General features: G+C 38.9%; 1 protein-coding gene and 2 pseudogenes across 1 annotated transcript; 2 read left to right on the forward strand and 1 right to left on the reverse strand.

Annotated features, from left to right (window-relative positions):
* Positions 1-1,035: 1,035 nt before the first annotated feature.
* LOC122486580 lies at positions 1,036-1,898 on the forward strand (annotated as a pseudogene).
* A 1,307-nt stretch (positions 1,899-3,205) lies between these two features.
* On the reverse strand, positions 3,206-3,484 carry LOC122486380 (annotated as a pseudogene).
* A 10,183-nt stretch (positions 3,485-13,667) lies between these two features.
* On the forward strand, positions 13,668-14,649 carry LOC122487014 (olfactory receptor-like protein OLF4). Its single transcript, XM_043586861.1, has one exon. The coding sequence runs from the start codon at positions 13,696-13,698 to the stop codon at positions 14,647-14,649; it is 954 nt and encodes a 317-aa protein (XP_043442796.1). The 5' UTR covers positions 13,668-13,695.
* Positions 14,650-20,227: the final 5,578 nt, after the last annotated feature.

Genomic DNA, 20,227 nt, shown 5'->3' on the forward strand with positions numbered 1-20,227 from the left:
TGTGTGTGTGTGTGTGTGTGTGTGTGTGTGCATGTGTGTGCATGTGTGTGTTGTAGGGTATGAGTTGTCCTCAGGGCAATGAATTGTAACTGAGTTCATATACTCCAATATGTGACCCTTAAATGCCAGGATGTCAACCAACAGATGGAAATAAGAAAGGGAATATCTCTATTCACAGAATATCTTGGGAAAAAATTAATAAAATGCAAAGAACCATGGGAAGGAAGGACTCCCTGTGTCTTGAAGTTTCTGTCCATTTATTAACTGGATTATTTTGGGGGGTGTTGAGTTTGATAAGTTCTTTACAGATTTTGGATACTAACTCTTTATCAGATAGGTCTTCTGCTAATATCTTCTCCCATTCCATAGGTTGCACTACTAGATATTTGCCCAAAGGATAAAAAAATACTAATTCAGAGGGGTACATGCACAAGGATGTTATAGCAGTATTATCTCAAATAGCCAACCTAGGGAAATAGCCCAAGTGTCAATCGATCGGTGAACGGATGAAGAAGAGTTTACACACACACACACACACACACACACACACACACACACACGGCCATCAAAAAGAATGAAATCTTGCCATTTGCAATGATGTGGATGGAGCTAGAGAGTAGTATGCTCAGCAAAATAAGTCAGAGAAAGACAAAAACCATAAAATTTCACTCATATGTGGAATTTAAGAAACAACACAACCAAGAAAAGGGAGAAAAATAAGACAAATCAAGAAGCACACTCTTAACTATAGAGAACACTCTGATGGTTATGGGGGGATGGGTAAAATAGGTGATGGGGATTAAGGAGTGCACCTGTTGTGATGAGCACCAGCTGTTTTATGGAAATGTTGAATCACTATACTGTGCACCTGAAACCAATACTACACTGCATGTTAACTAACTGGAATTTAAATCAAAACTTTAAAAAATGAAAAATAAATAAATGGTAATACACGAGTAAAGCTCATTTGCTTGAAAAATACTCATGTTATTACTTTCTCTCCTAGTATTCAACTCCACCACATGGGACTCAGCAATGATACACACATTTCATTTTTTTCTTTGGGGATTTTCAGAGGAACCAGAACTGCAGCCCCTCATATTTGGGCCTTTCCTCTCCATGTACCTGATCACTGTGTTTGGCAACCTGCTCATCCTCCTGGCAGTCAGCTCTGACTCCTGCCTCCACACCCCCATGTACTTCTTCCTGGCCAACCTGTCCTTTGTAGACATCTGCTTCACCTGCACCACCATCCCGAAGATGCTCTGGAACATCCAGACCCAGAGTAACGTCATAACCTATGAGGACTTCATCACCCAGATGTATTTTTTCCTACTCTTCACGGGACTGGACAACTACATCCTGACCGTGATGGCCTATGACCGATTTTTGGCCATCTGTCACCCCCTCTGCACTACACGGGCATCATGAACCCCCGGCTCTGTGGGCTGCTGGCTCTGGTGTCCTGGATCATGAGTGTCCTGCATTCCTTATCACAAAGTTTAATGGTGCTGCAGCTGTACTTCTGCACACACTCACTTTTTCTGTAATTTAATCAGATGATCCAACTTGCCTGCTCTGACACCTTTCTTAATGACACAGTGATGTATTTTTTAACCATGTTGGTGGCTGGTGGTCCCCTTGCTGAGATCCTTTACTCTTATTCTAAGATTATTTCCTCCATACATAGAATCCCATCAGCTCAGGGTAAGTATAAAGCATTTTCCACCTGTGCATCTCACCTCTTGGTTGTCTCCTTACTTTATTGTACGGTCCTGGGAGTATACTTTAGCTCTGCTGCAACCCAGAGTTCATGCTCAAGTGCAACAGCCTCAATGATCATGCCTATGCTGAACCCCATCATCTACAGCATGAGGAACAAAGACATAAAGGATTGATGAGATCCTTTGGGATGGCAAGTGTAAAAGGGACCATTGACCTGCTAGTGAAGAAGTGCCCTTGATTGCAGGGCTCAAAGCCACGATTCTTTGAACATCGTGAAATAGAATTTGCTGTTATGTATTTCCTGAAATTTCCATTTCTTAGACATCAGCTTCTCTATACAATTTCAGAAAACTCAGTTTACTAAGCTTTCTGCTCTGTCCGATATATACACAAGTTTTTCCCTTTGTCCGTTTTCATGTGTTCCCACAATTCTTTCTGGCCTTGGGTCAGACATATTTGAAAATTTCCACATCTTTTTGTGGCACCTGGGTGGCTCAGTCAGTTGAGTGTCCAATTTCAGCTCAAGTCATGGTCTCGTGGTTCATGAGTTTGAGCCCTACAGCAGGCTCACTGCTGTCAGCACAGAGACCACTTCAGATCCTCTGTTCCACTCTCTCTCTCTGTATCTCCCCCTCACCTGCTTTCTCTCTCTCTCAAAAAAATATAAGTAAACCTTAAAAAAAGAAAATTTCCATATCTTTTATAGGACAGCTTTAATGATGTCTTAGAAATGTTTCTTCTCAAATGATATATATCACATGTATATATGACATATATCATACATATATAACAACTTCTTTTTTAATTTAATTTTAATTTGTTTTAATTCCAGTATCATTAACCTACAGTGTTACATTAGTAACACTTTATTTATTCATTCATCCACTTGAACATGTAGGTTGTTTCCATGTCTTGGCTATTGTAAATCATGTTGCAATGAAATGGGGGTGTGTATATCTTTTCGAATCTGTGTTTCTGTTTTCTTCAGATAAATTCTCAGAAGTTTCATTGCTCAATCATATGGTAGTTCAATTTTTAATTTTTCAAGGAACCTTCACACAGGTTCCCACAGTGATTGAACCAGTTTACATTCCCACCAACAGTACATATACCTTAATGTATATGCTGTATATGCGAGGGTTCCCTTTTCACCACATCCTCACCAACACATGTTGTTTTTGTCTTTTTGAAAGTAACCATTTTAATAGGCATGAAGAGATATCTCATTGCAGTGTTAATTTGTATTTCCCTGGGGGTTAGTGATGGCAAACATTTTTTCATGTATCTGTTAGCCATCTGTATGTCTTTGGTGGAAAAATGCTTATTCAGATCCTCTGCCCATGTATTAATCATATTGCTTGCTTTTCTTTTTATTTTTTTTCATTTCATTATTTTTCATTCATGAAAGCTGATTTGACATACATTCGCATAGAACCTTTTCTCTCATGTCTACAGCTCAACACACTGCTGAATCCAAAGGAGCTGGTACCATTACTGTATGGAGTATATTGTATTAGTGTTTCAATCGTTTATTCCAACCCATTTCTTCTTTTATACTCTAAAACATCTTCATTACGCTATTTGATCAGATAGATCCACAAGAAGCTGGAGGTGCCCAAGGTCAGTCCAACCTTCATCCAGTCAGGTCTGTCACGTGGCAGCTCCTGAATGTAGGACCTTGATGGCATTGAAGACCAGTTGGGAGTCTGGCCAGATCCAGAAGCTTCAAGAAGGGTTGCAACAATGAAGTCAGAGCCATCTTCCTGGGCTGGGGTCCTTTTCTGTCTTTGCTATTGAGTTTTTTATATACTTTGGGATATTTACCTCTTATGATATGTATGATTTGCAAATATTCTCTGCCACTCGAGAGGTTGCCTTTTCATTTTGTTGATGGTTTCCTTGCCATGCAGAAGATTTACTTTGATGTAGACCCTGCTTATTCTTGCTTTTGTCCCCTTGTTTTTGATGTCAGATCCCAAAATCATTGCCAAAATCAAAATTTTTTTCCCCAGGAGTTTTATGGCTTCAGGTTTTATGTTCAAGTCTTTAATCCACTTTGAGTTATTTTTGCCTGTGGTGTAAGACAGTGGTACAGTTTTATTCTTTGGCGTGTGGCTCTCCAGTTTACCCAACACCATTTGCTGAAGAGACTGTTCTTACCTTACAGTATATGTTTGCCTCCTTTGTCATAAACTAATTAACCATATATACAGTGGATTTGTTCCTGGGCTGTCGATTCTGTTGCATTGATCTGTGTGTTTTTTATGCCAATAACATGCCGTGTTGGTTACCATAGCTTTGTAACATAGTTTGATGCCTCCAGCTTTTCTCTTCTTTCTCGATTGCTTCGCTATTCGGTTCTTTTGTGGTTCCAGACATATCGTAGAAGTGCTTGTTCTGTTTCTATTAAAAAAAAAGTGCCATTGGAATTTTGACAGGGAGTGCTCTGAATCCACTGATTGCTTTGGGTATATGGACGTTTCAACAGTATTCATTCTTCCAGTCAATGAGTGTGGCCTATTTTTTCATTTGTTTGTGACTTCTTCATTTCTTTCAGCAATTGTCTTATAGTTTTCAGGATACAAGTGTTTCACTGCCTTGATTAACCTTGTTCTCAGGTATTTTATTCTTGTTTATGCAGTTGTAAATGAGATCGTTTTCTTCATTTTTCTTTCTGATAGTTTGTGATTAGTGTGCAGAAATGCAGCCAATTTTTGTATATTGACTTTATAGCCTGCTGAATTCATTTTTCAGTTATAAGGGATTTTTTTCTTTTAAATAATCCATTGAAGTACATGGCACACAATAAGCTAAACATATTTAAAATGCCACATAGTCGGTTATGCGACTGACTCTTGATTTCGGCTCGCATCACGATCTCACAGTTGTGGGGTCATGCCCCACACTGAGCTCTACACTGACAGCATGGAACATGCTTCGGATCCTCTCTATTTCTCTCTCTCTGCCCTTCCCCTGCTCTTGCACTCAATAAATTAATTATTAATTAATTTTAAAAAATAGTAAAATGCAAAATATGCTGAATTAAAGGAATCATACAAAAACCGAGTTCATACTGCCTAAATCCATTTAAACGTAATTCAAGAAAGTGCACAAAAGCTTTAAAGCTTTGTTACATCATCATAAACATTGTGATCCACCCGAAACCTCTGTTTCCTTAGTTCTGATGGTGATGTGGGTTAATACGTCTAATTCAGGCAGATGTGTTTAGGAATAAGTACAGTGTTTGGAAATACTGGGTGAGTCCAAGAAGTCTTTCATAAGTAGGGAGTGTATGTACGTGCACATATCCACGCATTTGTATATTGTTTCATACAAATACGCTCTTATTGATGTATGTATGACACAGACACGAGAATCCCATCTTTGATGTTGAAAGGATATTTGGAGAGGATAGAAATCAAACCAATGAATGTTTGAATTAATATGGAGTTTTAAAAGTGTAGGAATTTAGACTCAAATACTTAAAGTATAATGGGTGAACTTAATTTTCGTAATAAATGACGTTTTTGCTCTTCTTTTCAATGTTTATTTATTTACTTTGAGACACAGAGAGAGGGAGAGAAAGAGAAGGTGGATGGGGAATGGGGGAGAGAGAGAGGGAGAGAGAATCCCAAGCAGGCTTCACACTGTCAGACCAGAGCCCGATGTGGGGCTGATCCCACAACCATGAGATCATGATATTAGCCAAAATCAAGAACCAGTTGTTTAACCGACTGAGGTACTGAAGCACCCCAGATTACTCTTTTTATATCAATGCATAAAGGCCTCAAAACCAGAACTTATGTTTAAATCTAAAGTCACAGAGTGCCTGGTTGGCTCAGTTGGTACAGCATGCAAATTTTTTGGGGGAAAGATATTATTTTTAGGTAATCTCTGCACCCAACATTGGGCTTAAACCCACAAACCTGAGATCAAGATTCCCACCCTCCATGGACCTAGCGAACCAAGAGCTGCACGCATGTGACACTTGATCTCAGGGTCATGAGTTCAATCCCTATGTTAGGCGTATTTATATAAAATAGATAGATAATAGATAGATAGATAGATAGATAGAGTCACATTTATATTTTATCAATGGGGAGTTCACTTTTTCCATTCCTTTTAAGAAATGGAGCAGAAGCTCCAAAATGACTTTATTTTTTTTCTTCCAGTTGAGGTTGGATTTCAACATGGAATGCCCTTACCAAGAGAAGAGAAATGAATTAACTGAGAGACTAAAATGCCTTTTCCTCCAAAACCATTTTGTTGGATGAATTTCTATATTACATTGCTATTTCTGATTAACAGATTACCACACTAGAAGCTCAAAAGAAACACATTTATGCTATTACTATTTAGAGGTCAGAAGCCTGAAGAAAGTCTCCATAGGCTAAAATCAAGATGTCTGCAGGGCCTGGTTCTTTCATGGATGCTCCAGGAGAGACCGTCTTCTTTCCTATTGTGGTTTCTAGGGACAACAAGCATCCTTTGGCTCATTGCCCTTTCTGCATCTTGAAAGCCAGCAATGTGGTGTCCTCACATCTCTCTCTGATCCAACTACTCTGCCTTCCTCTCCTACATTTGGAGGACCATGGTGATTACATTAGTGCCACCTGCACAATCTTGGCCAACCTTAGTTTAAGGTCAGCTCATTACCAGCCTTGTTCCACTTGCTACTTTAATCTCCCCCCCCTTAATATAAAAATAAACACATTGAAAGTTTCTAGGGTTTAGAATGTGGATGACATCAGAAGGCTCTTATTCTGCCTACTGGAAAGCCCTTTACCAACAGTATTTTATTTCATGTCACTCAAAGGCCCTTATGTAAAAGAAACAAACACAGAATTTATCACAGCCCCTAGAGTGACTGGATACGCTTGGCATTCCAAAATTTATGCAAACACAATTTATTTTGTGAAGAAGACCTACGACCACCTGCACCTTGCTCTATCCCAGGACCACAACCTTGCTACTCAAAGAGTGGTCCATGGACCAGGACCTACAGTATCAACATCATTCAGGGGCTCGTTAGACACACCAAACTCCTGGCCCACCAGCACATGCAATGTCATAATTTGCATTTAAACTAGAATTCTAGGTGATTCGTATGCACCTTGAAGTTGAAGATGTGCTGGGGTAGAGTAGGTTTTCTCTCATTTTCAATTTGGCCTTTGAGGCAGGATGATTATTTGTGTTGGGAGCTGTCCTGCTCACCACAGGTGTTTAGCAGCATCCCTCAGACATTGTCAAATACCCCCAGGGGGAAAGACTCATCTCTGGGAGGGAACCACGGGCACAGAGTTCGAAAACTGGGAACATCTTGACAGGATCCAATGAACACCCATCTATTTCCGCAATGATAACTTTGAGAAGATCACTAACTTCTTCAAGCCCCATTTCTCCATGGGGAACAGAGCTCACACTGGTACTTTCTTACAGAATATACTTTTATAAAAATCAGGCTATTCCTAGAGCTGCTGAACTCAGGTTATAGTGCATAAAAAGATGTAAATATATCTCTGACAATTAACATTTTATAATGGCATTTTAAGTAATGCCTCTAAACTTGTGATGTAAATATGAAATCCCTAATTGTTTTGGCAAAACTATCATGAAGCCCACGAGTGTAGTCCCCCAGGTTTTATATCAAAGGAGCAAACCTCACATCTTTGTTGAAAAAGAGAAAAGTTACTTTCCAAAGATATTAGGGGCTATGTCTTTAACCCAAGTCAATGCTTTGAAGAGTCCAAGGGACCTAGTCAAAACTGATTTCTCAGTCTTAAACAGGAGAAAATGCTCATTCAGGATTGGGATAACATGCTGGGAGTTTAGATCTCTGAAAGACAGAAGTAATAGAAAAAGAGTAAGAAAAACGGACTTCAGTTGCCTTATCACCTGGTCTCCTAGCAACAGAAATTCAACAGGGAAAATTTCCTTTCTGTCCACCCTGGTGTCCCGTAGGGCAATCACGTGCCTAAAGGTGGGAGAGACAAGAGGGAAGTGTGCCTAATGAGCAGAATTAAGAGGCTGCAAATACCTCCTCTGTTGCAGCCCCACAGTGTGTACAACCTCGGGCTGGACAAGACATGGTCGTTTCTTTTGCAGTCCTAAGTCTGGATGGGACACTGAAGTTTGACCCATCCCGGCTGTCGTGTCTGGGACAGAGCTTCATCCTCCACCATCTACCAACGAGATGGGTATTTTGATTTGCATGTAGAGACCTTCCTCCCAGAGACCCCATCTAGATGAGTTTTACATCGCAGTAAGTACTACCAGAGAAGGTCAAGAGAATGAAAGTCAAGAACATTTACCTGAGGTCACCTGAGAGCCAGTCTAGCCTAGCCAGAGCTGAGAGTTTGCTGTAGTTGTTTGCTGGCTTGATTAGCAAGTTGATTGATTCATTGATTGATTGATTAATGTATTTATGATGCTATAAATAGAAGTAAATATTGAAGTTAGAAATGCAAGGGTCAACATTAACAACTAAGTGATAATAATGGAAACTCGTTTAGAGGGGGGATGGGAAGCACAAAAGTAGAACCTGAGACCGAGGATCTTTGCAATTAACCAGAGTAGAAAAGTCTAGTACTGGCTGTTGAGGGATGTGCATTGAAGTGAGGACATGTCTTTTCATTTTTAAGATGGTACATATTACACTACAATTCCATACTGATGAGAAAAACCCGGATGAAAGATTGCTTGCAAGTGCATCCTTGCAAGAGCAGTACTTGAAACATACATTTCACAGCACCTTCACTCCTTGAGTATTCAAATGAAATTTTTTAGGGGCACCCAGCTGAATCAGCCAGTTGAGGGTCCGAATCTTGATTTCAGCTCCATTCATATCAGGGGTCATGAGATTGAGCCCGACTTTGGGCTCTGCTCTGACAGCACGGGGCCTGCTGCGGATTCTCTCATTCTCTGTCTGCCCCGCTCCCGCTCATGCTCTCTCTCTGTCAAAATAAATAAATAAACATTAAAAAAAATAAAAATTTTAAGTGTACTATGTGAAATGGGGTATGCTAATGAGCTCCCTTCACAATCAGCTCACAACCTGTGAGTCTGAATGTATTCTGGGTTAGCTAGCCACCCACTTTCTCTATTGAAAGTTGTCTGTGGGAGTCCTTGGTGTTTGCATAATGGGGTTGGAATGGTTTTATTTCTGGTTTTTTTACTCCTTTTTTTTTTTCAGAAAAAGAATTGGCATTTATTTCGTGAACTACTTGCCATTTTGTTTATTTTTTAATGCACGTATAGGTGTATTTGTGCACAATGTATGAGAGTGTGTAAATTTTGTGTGGTAGTCTATGACATAGTCATACTCCCTCCACAGCTTTTTCTATTTTTATTTATTTATATTTTCCTGAAAGAATTGATCTGAAAGAATTGATCTGTCACCTTAATATTCTTCCCTCGTGAAGACCCTACTGTCCACAAAATTAAATTCAATGTCCTTCTGCTACTTAGTGCTCATAAATCACCCTTTCTACATATTTCCAACTAATTTTCACTTCTCTGTATTCCTCGTTTTTCCTTTTGGCCTTTTATTATTGGATCTATTTCTACAATCAGAATTCCAACACTTGTAAGGCATTCTTTTTTATGTTTCCCTAAGAATCACCTTTATCTTTGGGGTGCCTGGGGGGCTCAGTCGGTTAAGCTTCCGACTTTGGCTCAGGTTATGATCTCGCTGTTTGTGAGTTCGAGCCCCATGTTGGGCTCTGTGCTGATGGCTCAGAGCCTGGAGCCTGCTTCAGATTGTGTGTCTCCTTTCCTCTCTGCCCATCCCTGGCTTGTGCTCTGTCTCTCTGTCTCTCAAAAATAAATAAATAAATGTTAAAAAAAATTAAAAAAAAAAAAAAAGAATCAACCGTTATCTTCCCTAAGCATAGCTGGTCCATCTATCTTTATGTGACGTGAAATTAAAACCTTAGATATCACTTTCTCTCCACATGAAAAGACTTTTTCATATTCTTTTATTCCGGAATCCCTAGCAATCTAAATTAGATTTGGACCCATGAAACTATCATTAAATTATTATTCTTTTAAATCTTTTTATTCAGAAGTTGCTTTGGTTCTTCCTTCAATTTTGTTTCATGTGGGGGTTTTTGATCCACTCTGCCTAACCCAAGTGCATTTTCGCTGTTTCTCTTTCTTAAAAGTCTTCATTGCTTTTAAAATTTTTCTGTTATGCACACATACATATTCACACACTTTCAATTCAAATGTATAGAAAGACAGCAATGCATATTGGAAGCACTCTTTATGTTCTGACACCATCGTTCTTTCTAGCTTTTCTCTGCCCATCCTTCTAACTCAGTAGTACCTTACCTATGTCCCTCTAGTCAAGTAGTATAATGCTGATTCATTAGTTCTTTTTCTTTTAAAGATTTTATTTTTAAGCAATATCTACACCCAATATGGGGCGTGAACTCACAACTTCAAGATCAAGAGTCTCACTCTCTACCTACTGAGCCAGCCAGGTGCCCCTGATTTATTATTTCATCATGGTGTGGCTGTGCCATTTACACCTTTCATAGTCTTTCATATTTTTCTCATTAAATTACTATTATACCAATGCTTCAAAATATTTTTAAATACTTAATACTATGTTTCTCACCCAAAAGTGATTTTGTCCCCCAGAGGATATTAAGCAATGTTCAGAGACATTTTTGGCTGTCACACTGGAGAGGGGTGCGTGGAGGCCAGGGATGTTCTAATCCTACAATATATAGGACACACCCCACAGGGAAGGATCTGGCTGGGAATGTCCATACAGTAGAGACTGAGAAATCCTGAGTTAAAAAATATCTGTATTTTTGTTTAAACATTTTTTTTTTCAAAATCTCTACACCCAACATGGGACTTGAACTTCAAACCCCAAGCTCAAGAGTTGTGTGCTCTACCAACTGAGCCATCCGTGCGCCCCAAGAGGATCTGTATTTTTAATATTTGTAATTGTCTTCACAGCCTCTGAAAATGTTATAACGCTTCACAATTATGACAGCAAAATTAGAAAGTGCCCCTTTGTTAATTGGTTAAAATTTCCAACCCCACTCAATGTGACAACACTTTGAGTGATTTCTCAGGGAAATGGGTGTGAAAGAGATTTCTTGTTGATTTTTTAAACTATTAGTGAGCTCCAGTAAAGATTCATATATTTGATCACTATGTTCATTTGTCTGTCATTATTATATGTCCACATATTATATGCCTATTTATCTATAATTATCAGCTTTTCAAATACCTGTTGTAAATCACACTTCTCTATTGATTTTTAGTTAGGTATTTTGGGCCATAAAATAGTTTTAAATTTTATTTATTGAAATGTATTTATCTTCTTGTTTCTGAGTTTGTTTGTTTTTTTGCCTTAATTATGATGGTTTTTCCACCTGTAGATTTTTTTTACATGTAGTTTCCTAGATGTGCATCTAAAATGCAGTGGTTACTCTTACACTGAGGGTTTACTCTTTTGGATTTTTTTGTGAGATGTGTGAAATAAGGAAGCACCACACTTCCTTCCACGTAGAAAGCCATTTGTGCCAGCTTTCACTCAACAGTCCGGTCTTTTAACCACATTTAAATTCAGCTTTGTCACGTTAAAAGTGCATATATAATAAGACCTAATTCCTGATTCATTCAACCAATACGAAAAGTGCATCTGCTAGTACCAGAAATGTCTCAGAACTTTATATGTTATGCTCTTTTATTTCCAGGTCTTGGGGAATTTTATGATTCATCTGGGTTGATTTTGTTGACTTACTGGTCCTGTAGATCATGTTTCAGTTAGTTCTCAAAACTCCATTGAATTTTGTTTAATACAGTTGTACTGAAACCGCTCTCTTTAACCTGGTTTTATTTCCTCTATCACTCTTTGTATTTCATAATGTCTCATGTTCTTGACTTTGTTTCCATGTAAGTGCATATACATGCACATACTTTTGTAAAGAAGAAGATGAAGAGAAGTTCCTGCTCCTTTGATAATTACATCACAATGACAGACAAGAGTGCAGTCCAATAAATGTGAGTGCAAAATAGTGTCCTCAGATAAGTCACATGCAGATTATTCAGAGTAAGAGAAGAGATTGTCATGGGGTGTGTAGGGTTTTATAGAGTCTGGGGATGTCTTGGACAAGGAACAAATGTTGTTTGTTTGTTGGGATGTTGGACAAGGAACAAAACCATCCCTAGTTGTGGTCATCAGACTTGTGAAGAAAGTGATTAAACCCAAAGTGTAAGAATAACAAATACACGAAACAAGATGTCACATAAGAAAAATGCTAAACAGGCTTGCCTCATCCTCTATTGGGCCATATAAAAACTGATCAGTCACATGAAGATATAATAGACACAGGAAAATCAAGTCTTCTTCTCTCTGCATTCTGGGCATAAAAATGCCCAAACTGTGAGAAGTGTTCTATTCTCTTGTGATGTTCAATATGTAAGATGTTTCACACCATAAAGATAGCATTACTTCTGTCCTTTGGACAAACCTATTTTTGTCCTTTCATCATTTTTGCTGGAGACAAATGGGATACGACCAGGATTGGGTGCCACCAGCATCATTTTCTCTCTCTCTACTCATTGCACATAATTTTTTATGTTTCATTACATACAGTCCAGAAAGTGACCATTCCAAAATGGAGCCCTGGGATTATTTGTCCTTGGGAAGCTATGAATAGGACTTTCGGGGTATGATTTCTACCTTCTTTCTGGGAAAGGTATTGCGATGTGTTTGCGTTCATATCCTAAACAGTGTGTTGAGGCAGGCAGGGGGACGTGAGAAGGACAGAGAAGTAACACACACCAGGAGGATATGATGCATTGTGTTGTGTGTATGTGAAAGTGTGTGTGTGTGTGTGTGTGTGTGTGTGTGTGCAGTGAAAGCAGGTCTCCAAGCAGGGGTACATGGGCTCCTCTATTCCAAGGTGACCCTATAATACACAGACCAGACTCAATCAATAGATGATACTGAGAAGAGATGTTCCACGGACAGGACACTACAGTAACCAGATGAATAAAGTGAAAGAGGTACATAGTATGGACGAGGAGCTCCCTGTGTCTTGAACTTAGGCAGCTGTGAGGCAACATGGTTCTACAAAATTCACAGCCATTGCCTTTAGTCCTTAACACACTGGCTTCCTTCTGAGCCTTGATTTTCTGGGGGGAAAAAAGCGCTTCCTCAAGGCCTTTGCCTTAGCCGATGCTCTGGCAGTTTCCAGGCAGTTTTCTCTAGTCTTTCAGGTCTCTGTTCAAATGTCACCTTCTTAACCAATCTTGACTAAACACCCAACATCACACCCCAACCACTCTCTTCCTGTACCTGCTTCATTTTCCTCATGACCTCTATTTCCATCCCAAGATTATTTAATTTTTATGTATGCATATATCTTATGCACATCACTGAATATTAGGTAATTTTTCTGTTTAGCACCCTCTACTTTATGACTTGGAAATGCTGAAAACACGATTGACGCCCTATATACTCCTCAAATGCATTAAATAATTTCTTATTAAAAATGTACAAGGGCGCCTGGGTGGCTCAGTCAGTTAGGCCTCTGACTCTTGATCTCGGCTCAGATCATGAGCTCGCGGTTTGTGGGTTGTGGCCTCACGTCTGGCTCTGCGCTGACAGCATGGAGGCTGCTTGGAGTTCCGTCTCTCCTTCTCTCTGCCCCTTCTTAACATGCGCACATTGTCTCTCTCTCTTAAAAGTAAATAAATAAACTGAAAAAAAAACTTAAATGTACAAAACCTACCCTATTGGAAAACATCTGACGTTGGGATGAAAATTCCTAGTAAGAGAGGAAATAGGGATCCCCTCAAAGGACTCAGATCCATTCACAAAATATTGAAATTACTTTCTTGACTGGGGAATATAAATTGTAGCATTTGAACCATGTGAGCCAAGCGATTTATGTGAGAATTAGTCATGTTATTTTCCCCTTTGCTGGTAGTCACCTCCACAACATGGACCCAGGAAATGATACAGGAATTTCAGAATTTCTTCTTATGGGATTTTCAGAGGAACCAGAACTGCAGCCCCTCATATTTGGGCTTTTCCTCTCCATGTACCTGATCACTGTGTTTGGCAACCTGCTCATCATCCTGGCTGTCAGCTCTGACTCCCACCTCCACACCCCCATGTACTTCTTCCTGGCCAACCTGTCCTTTGTAGACATCTGCTTCACCTCCACCACTGTCCCGAAGATGCTCTGGAACATCCAGACCCAGACCAAAGTCATAACCTATGCAGGCTGCATCACACAGATATACTTTTTCATAACCTTTGCAGGGATGGACGACTTTCTCCTGAGTGTGATGGCCTATGACAGGTTTGTGGCCATCTGCCACCCCCTACAGTACACAGTCATCATGAACCCCCGGCTCTGTGGACTCCTGGTTCTGGTGTCCTGGATCATGAGTATTCTGTATTCCTTGTTACAAACCTTAATGGCGTTTCGGCTGTCCTTCTGTACAGAGGTGGAAATCCCCCACTTTTTTTGTGAACTCAATCAGATGATCCAACTTGCCTGTTCTGACACCTTTCTCAATAACATGGTGTTGTATTTTGGAGCTATGTTGCTGGCTGGTGGTCCCTTCATTGGAATACTTTACTCTTACTCTAAAATAGTTTCCTCCATCTGTGGAATCTCATCAGCTCAAGGCAAATACAAAGCATTTTCCACCTGTGCGTCTCACCTCTTGGTTGTCTCCTTATTTTATTGCACAAGCCTAGGAGTGTACCTCAGCTCTGCTGTCACCCAGAGCTCCCACTCAAGTGCAATATCCTCAGTGATGTATGTGGCGGTCACACCCATGCTGAACCCCTTCATCTACAGCTTGAGGAACAGAGACATAAAGGAGGCTCTGATGAGATTCTCTGGGATGGTAGCTACAAAAGGGACAATTGTCCTGGGCTGAAGAAGTTCCTGTGATTGCAGGGCCCAAAGTCTGAGCCAAAGGTTGAGATTGTTTCATTAGATTGTGGAGGTGAAAGAAGCCTCTTCTCTTTTTTCCTGGAATTTCTATTTTTTTTCTTTCACCCTCTCTGCACAATTTATTTAACTCACTTTATTAAGCTTTCTGATAGCTCTTACATCCAAGAGATTTTCCCATTGTTATTTTCTTCCTCTCCCAAGGTTATTCCTTACTTTGGATTAAAATATTTGGAAATTCTTACATATTTTTCAAAGGACAACATGGATATATTAAGAATAATTTCTTCTCATGTGAAATGTATCATAGGGAGTACTTTTTATTTTGTTTGACCAAAAACAACAACAAAAACAATGACAATAACAACAACAAAACAACCATTCATGACTTATACTAGTCCTATGGAAAGTCTAGTCTTGGCTATCACAGCTATTGATATAAGTTTAAAACAGAGAAAGATCTGAGACCACCAGACTTCACTCTTGTGAACATCATTCTTTTCTATATCACTACATTGACTGCTCTTCCTGATAAGGCAGACTTTTATGTACTGGTTGTTATCGCTGATCATGGGGTGTTTTTCCTACACATTAGGTACCTGCTCTGTCACACAGCTTGTGTCCATCATGCTTACCATAGTCACTGGCAAAAAAAAAATGATAATAAAATGCATGTCTCCAAGTGGAATCTACAAAGAAAGAGAAACATGGAAAAAATAGATTGATATAATATGGCCTTTTAAGTCAAACTTGACTTTAAGTATGATGGCGCAAAATATTAAGTCATGCATTTATCACTATGCAAAACATTTCCTTCTCAGGCACTTTATCTGCTCATTGAATTACGGAATATCAGGGTTCGTGTGTAAAGTGTATTCGTTAAGATGAAAGGCTGGTGGCATGTTTTGGGTTTTATTAAATTATTTTCTGGTTTCTGAAAATATCCAGTGCTACTTATAAATGTGAGCCCTTCCATTTCTCTAAATGAAATATCTCCCACTATTCGAAATTTTGCCAAAACCACTGAGGAGGCAGCAAATGAATAATATCTGTATTGTCTGTTTTACATCTTCCTCCTTCTTAATCGCTGGATGACTCCCCAGCAAGTGTGGATTCCTGTCCAGGTATGTGAATCGGAGTCACAAGCTTTGTGCAAACATACATGACCTTCCAAAATTTCCGTGTTACCTGAGAGGGGCTCAGTGGAGTCATTTTTTAATACGTTTATCTGAAATAAACTTGAAGAATGGAGTAATCCTGATGCTTCAATTATGCTACCTACAAACGCCTAGAATAAAAAGAATCAGATTATGACAAATGGCCTCATTTCTGCCCAATTTGATTATTATATCAGGTAGCTATTGCTGTGTCCAAAGCATCCTCAAATAAAATAGCTTACTACATATATTTATTATTGAATGGGATTGTAGGGTAGGAAGTTGTTCGGATCTCTGCTGGGCTCCTCATGAGTCCATAGTCAGGTGTGAATCTCTACATTGTGTTTCGAAGGCTCGTCCATGAGGTGTGTGGTTCTAGTGTCCTTCTGCTTGAACTGACTTATGTCAGTTTACTCCTTTTCTATATGTGGGCTAATCTTCTAGTCTACAAAACGTGAGTTTATTGAATGTGATTTGTCTTAATTTAGTTCCACTATTTTAATATTTACATGTGAACCTTTGCTTTTTCACAGCTCGCAGAGAGATCTCCCACCCCGTTAGGTGTGACTCAGCTCACTGTGCTCCAGATCTGACCCTGAGTCATGCACCAGTAGAATTTTTAATTTCTAATTAACTTATTGGAGCATTATTACATGCGACAAACTGCACATATTTAAAGTATACAACTTTAAATTGAAAGAGTCATTGAAAAATCATGGGTACATACTGCATGATTCCATTTATCTAGAACTCAAGAAGGCTCACAGTAAGTTTTAACTGCTTTGTTATGCAATTTTTAGGCTATGATCCCTCTACCCATTGCTTTCTTCTGAAGGCAACGTGGAAGATAAACATAACTTCAAGAGATGTGGTGAGGAAAGATGACGTGTAGAAATACTGTTCAGTCCAAAGACTATTCAAGAATAAGGGTTGTGTATGCAAATGTACATGCAAATGTATGTGTATTTATGTATATTTTTCTTTTTAAAAATCTGAACTTTATTGTCAAATTGGTTTCCATACAACACCCAGTGCTCATCCCAACAGGTGCCCTCCTCAATGCCCATCACCCACTTTCCCCTCCCTCCCACCCCCCATCAACCCTCAGTTTATTCTCAGTTTTTAAGAGTCTCTTATGGTTTGCCTCCCTCCATCTCTAACTTGTATATTTTTCTTTCAAACAAATTCACTCACATACATAGATGTACATGCATGAAATTCATGACCCTTATTGTAACACATTATAACTTACATGTTGTGTTGAAAGAAAGCTTGAGAGAAACTTGAGGGTAAAGAAAGGAAGAGAATGAAGGTTTGCCTTAACTTGGAGTTCTAGGAATGTAGAAATTTAGACAAAAAAAATTAGAGTAGGACAGGTGGCCTTATTTTTAACAATGAATCATGTTCCTTATCTTAATGCCCAGAGGTCTCAGAAACAGTATCATATTTGCATTTGTGCAAGGAGAAATCCTGTGTACTGGCTCATAAGGCTGAGTATCTCCAAATTGACTTCAGGTTTTGTTTCTTCTACTCAAGTAGGGTTTCAACACAAAACGCCCTTACTCAAGGAAGCTACGTAAATGAGTTGAGAGTCTTGGGTTCTATTTCTTCAAAGAAAATTGTATTGGATGAATGTCTTTGTCATTTCCAACTGCTGCTTTATACAACTATCACATTAAAGGTTTAAAAGAAACAAATTTCCACTCTTTCAGGTCTGGAGGTCAATGCCAAAAGTGAGTCTCATTGGGCTAAAACCAAGATGTCTTTGCAGGGCACAAGAGAGATTGAATTCCTGCTCAGTTATGTGATTCCAGGACACCATATTTTTTCCACACAAATACAAATCCTTCCAACCTCTACTGATAACTGAAAAGGAATCATTTTTTTAATAATTATCCAAAATAAACTTGAATAACAGAATGATCATGAATGTTGCTGCATAGCAAACCATCCTGAAAGCAAACGGCTTGGTAGAATGTCTTTAGAATTCAGTGGAATCGTATGGTGCTGAGTTGTTCTAATCTCTGTTGATCTCCTCAAGGGTCTTGAGTCAGCTGTGTGTCAGCTGGGGAGGCTCTGCTGATCTTTCCAGGGCATTCTAATATAATTGGGGCTAGGCTAGCTATCTGTGGCTGATCCAGGATGGCCTTGACTTGGACAACTGGGCTGTGCTCCATATGTCCCCAATTCCTCTGCAGGCCATCTCATTTTATTCACTTTGCAGAGCCATAGTTCCAAGAGAGAGAAGCAGAAATGCACAAGGCCTTTAAGTTCCACTGTCACTTCTATCATATTATGCTGGCTGCAGTAAATGAAAAATCCTAATTCATCCAGAATCAAAGGTGGAAGAATAGTCTCCACCTCCTGATGTAAGGTACTGTGCACATTGCCAAAGATATGGCTACCAAGAAAGACCGGCATTTGGGGCCATCTCTGCAAACATTCTACCATGGCTGTTAATTTCAATTCAGTAGGTTTCATTTCCACTTCCACCTTCAGCAATGCAATGATCTGACAAGAGAGTGAGAATTAATTAGGTGTCTAATGATCAGTTATGGAAATTCTACTCCAGATGGTCAAGGTTTCCTCCAAATGTAAGTTTCCTCTTCACCACTTGCCTATAGATCAACATTCTTAGTAAAAGAAAAGGACAAAGAAACTAAGATTTTCTTTCCAGTTGCCTCAGACAGACTGGGGACCCTGTATCTAACTCATTGATTAATGGAGTTAGCAACTATTGTATCACTGATGCTATTTTTATGGCATCCTTCTGTAGATACTGTTTTTCTATTGATTGACCTTCCCATTGACATACTCATAAAAGTTTTCATCCTGGTACTGTTTGTTTGTTTGTTTGTTTGTTTATTGGGAGGGTTCCATTGGGAGGAGGTTACATTGGAAATGCAAATAAAAGACAGAGACATTGGAACATATTTTCTTCGTTTATCCAGCTCTATTGAAATTTCACTGACAAATAAAATTATGGAAGTTTAAGCATACAACTTGGTGATTTCACATATTTATATGTTGTGAAATAATCATCACAATAGGTTAGTGAATACATCCATCACTTCACATAGTTACCATTTCTTTTTGTTGGAAGAACATTTACTATGTACTCTGTCAGCAACATTCAAATATACAACACAATATAGTTAAGTATAATGACCACGTCGTACATTAAGTTCCCAGAACTTATTCATCTTATAACAGACAGTTTTTAGGCTTCCACTAGCACCTTCTCATTTCCCCAAACACTAGCCACTGGCAAACATCAACCTACTCTCTGTTTCTATGGTTCAGATTTTTATATCTCACATATAAATGAGATCATAAAGTATTTGTCTTTCTCTGCCTGATACTTTTACTTAGCGTAATGCCCCCAGGGTGCATCCATCTTTGAGCAAAGGAAAGCATGTCTTCCTTTTGAATTGGTGAATTCCACTGTATAGATGTCATCATTATTAATTCATCTGTCAATGGATGCTGGGATGTTTCCATGTCTTGGCTATTGTGAATCATGCTGCAGTGGATGTGAGAGTACAGATATCTGAGATGCTGACAAATACGTGGGAATTAAACCATGCACTCGTGAATGACTGATGTGTGAAAGAAAAAAAATCAAAAAGCAAATTTAAAATCTTAAATCAAATGAAAATGTTAACATAGCATATCACAACTTATGGGATGTTACAAAAGCAGTTCTCAGAGGGAAGTTTATAGTAATAAGTGCCTACGTTAAGAAAAAAACGACCTTAAGAAAATAACCTAACTTTATCTTTGAAAGACCCAGGAAAAGAAGCACCAACTAAGTCCAAAGCAGCAGAGGAAAAGAAATAATAGATACCAGAGCAGACATAGATGATATATAGACCAGAAAACCAGTAGAAAACATTAATAAAATGAGGAGCCAATTTTTTGAAAAGCTAGGCAAAATTGACAAGCCTTTAGTTTGACCAAAAAGGGGGGGGGGGCAGGGAGAAGACCCAAATAAATAAAATCAATAGCAAACGGTGATGCTTTACAACCAAAACCACAGAAATAGAAAGAATCATGGAAGACCACTATGAACTATCTCACAGCAACAAATTGGGCAACCTACAAGAAATAGATAAATCCCTAGAAATGTACAATGTAACAACAGAATCAGGAATAAATAGTAAATGTGAAGAGACCAATAATAAGTAGGGATATTAAATTGGTAATCAAAAATCTTCCAGCAAAAAAAATCCCAGAATCAGAGAGTGTCACAGGTGAGTTCTACTAATCATATAAAGAAGAATTAATGATAAGTCTTCTCAAACTCTTCCAGAAACTTAGAGAGGAAGACACATTTTCAAACTCATTTCCCAAGGCTGGCATTACCCTATACCAAAGGTAGAAAGGTCAGTACAAAAAAAGAAAAAT

Source organism: Prionailurus bengalensis, chromosome A2, assembly GCF_016509475.1.
Source record: "Prionailurus bengalensis isolate Pbe53 chromosome A2, Fcat_Pben_1.1_paternal_pri, whole genome shotgun sequence".
Lineage (NCBI taxonomy): Eukaryota > Metazoa > Chordata > Mammalia > Carnivora > Felidae > Prionailurus > Prionailurus bengalensis.

Coding starts and splice junctions, on each gene's coding strand:
- LOC122487014 (XM_043586861.1), top strand. CDS start 13,696: ATGGACCCAGGAAATGATACAGGAATTTCAGAATTTCTTCTTATGGGA.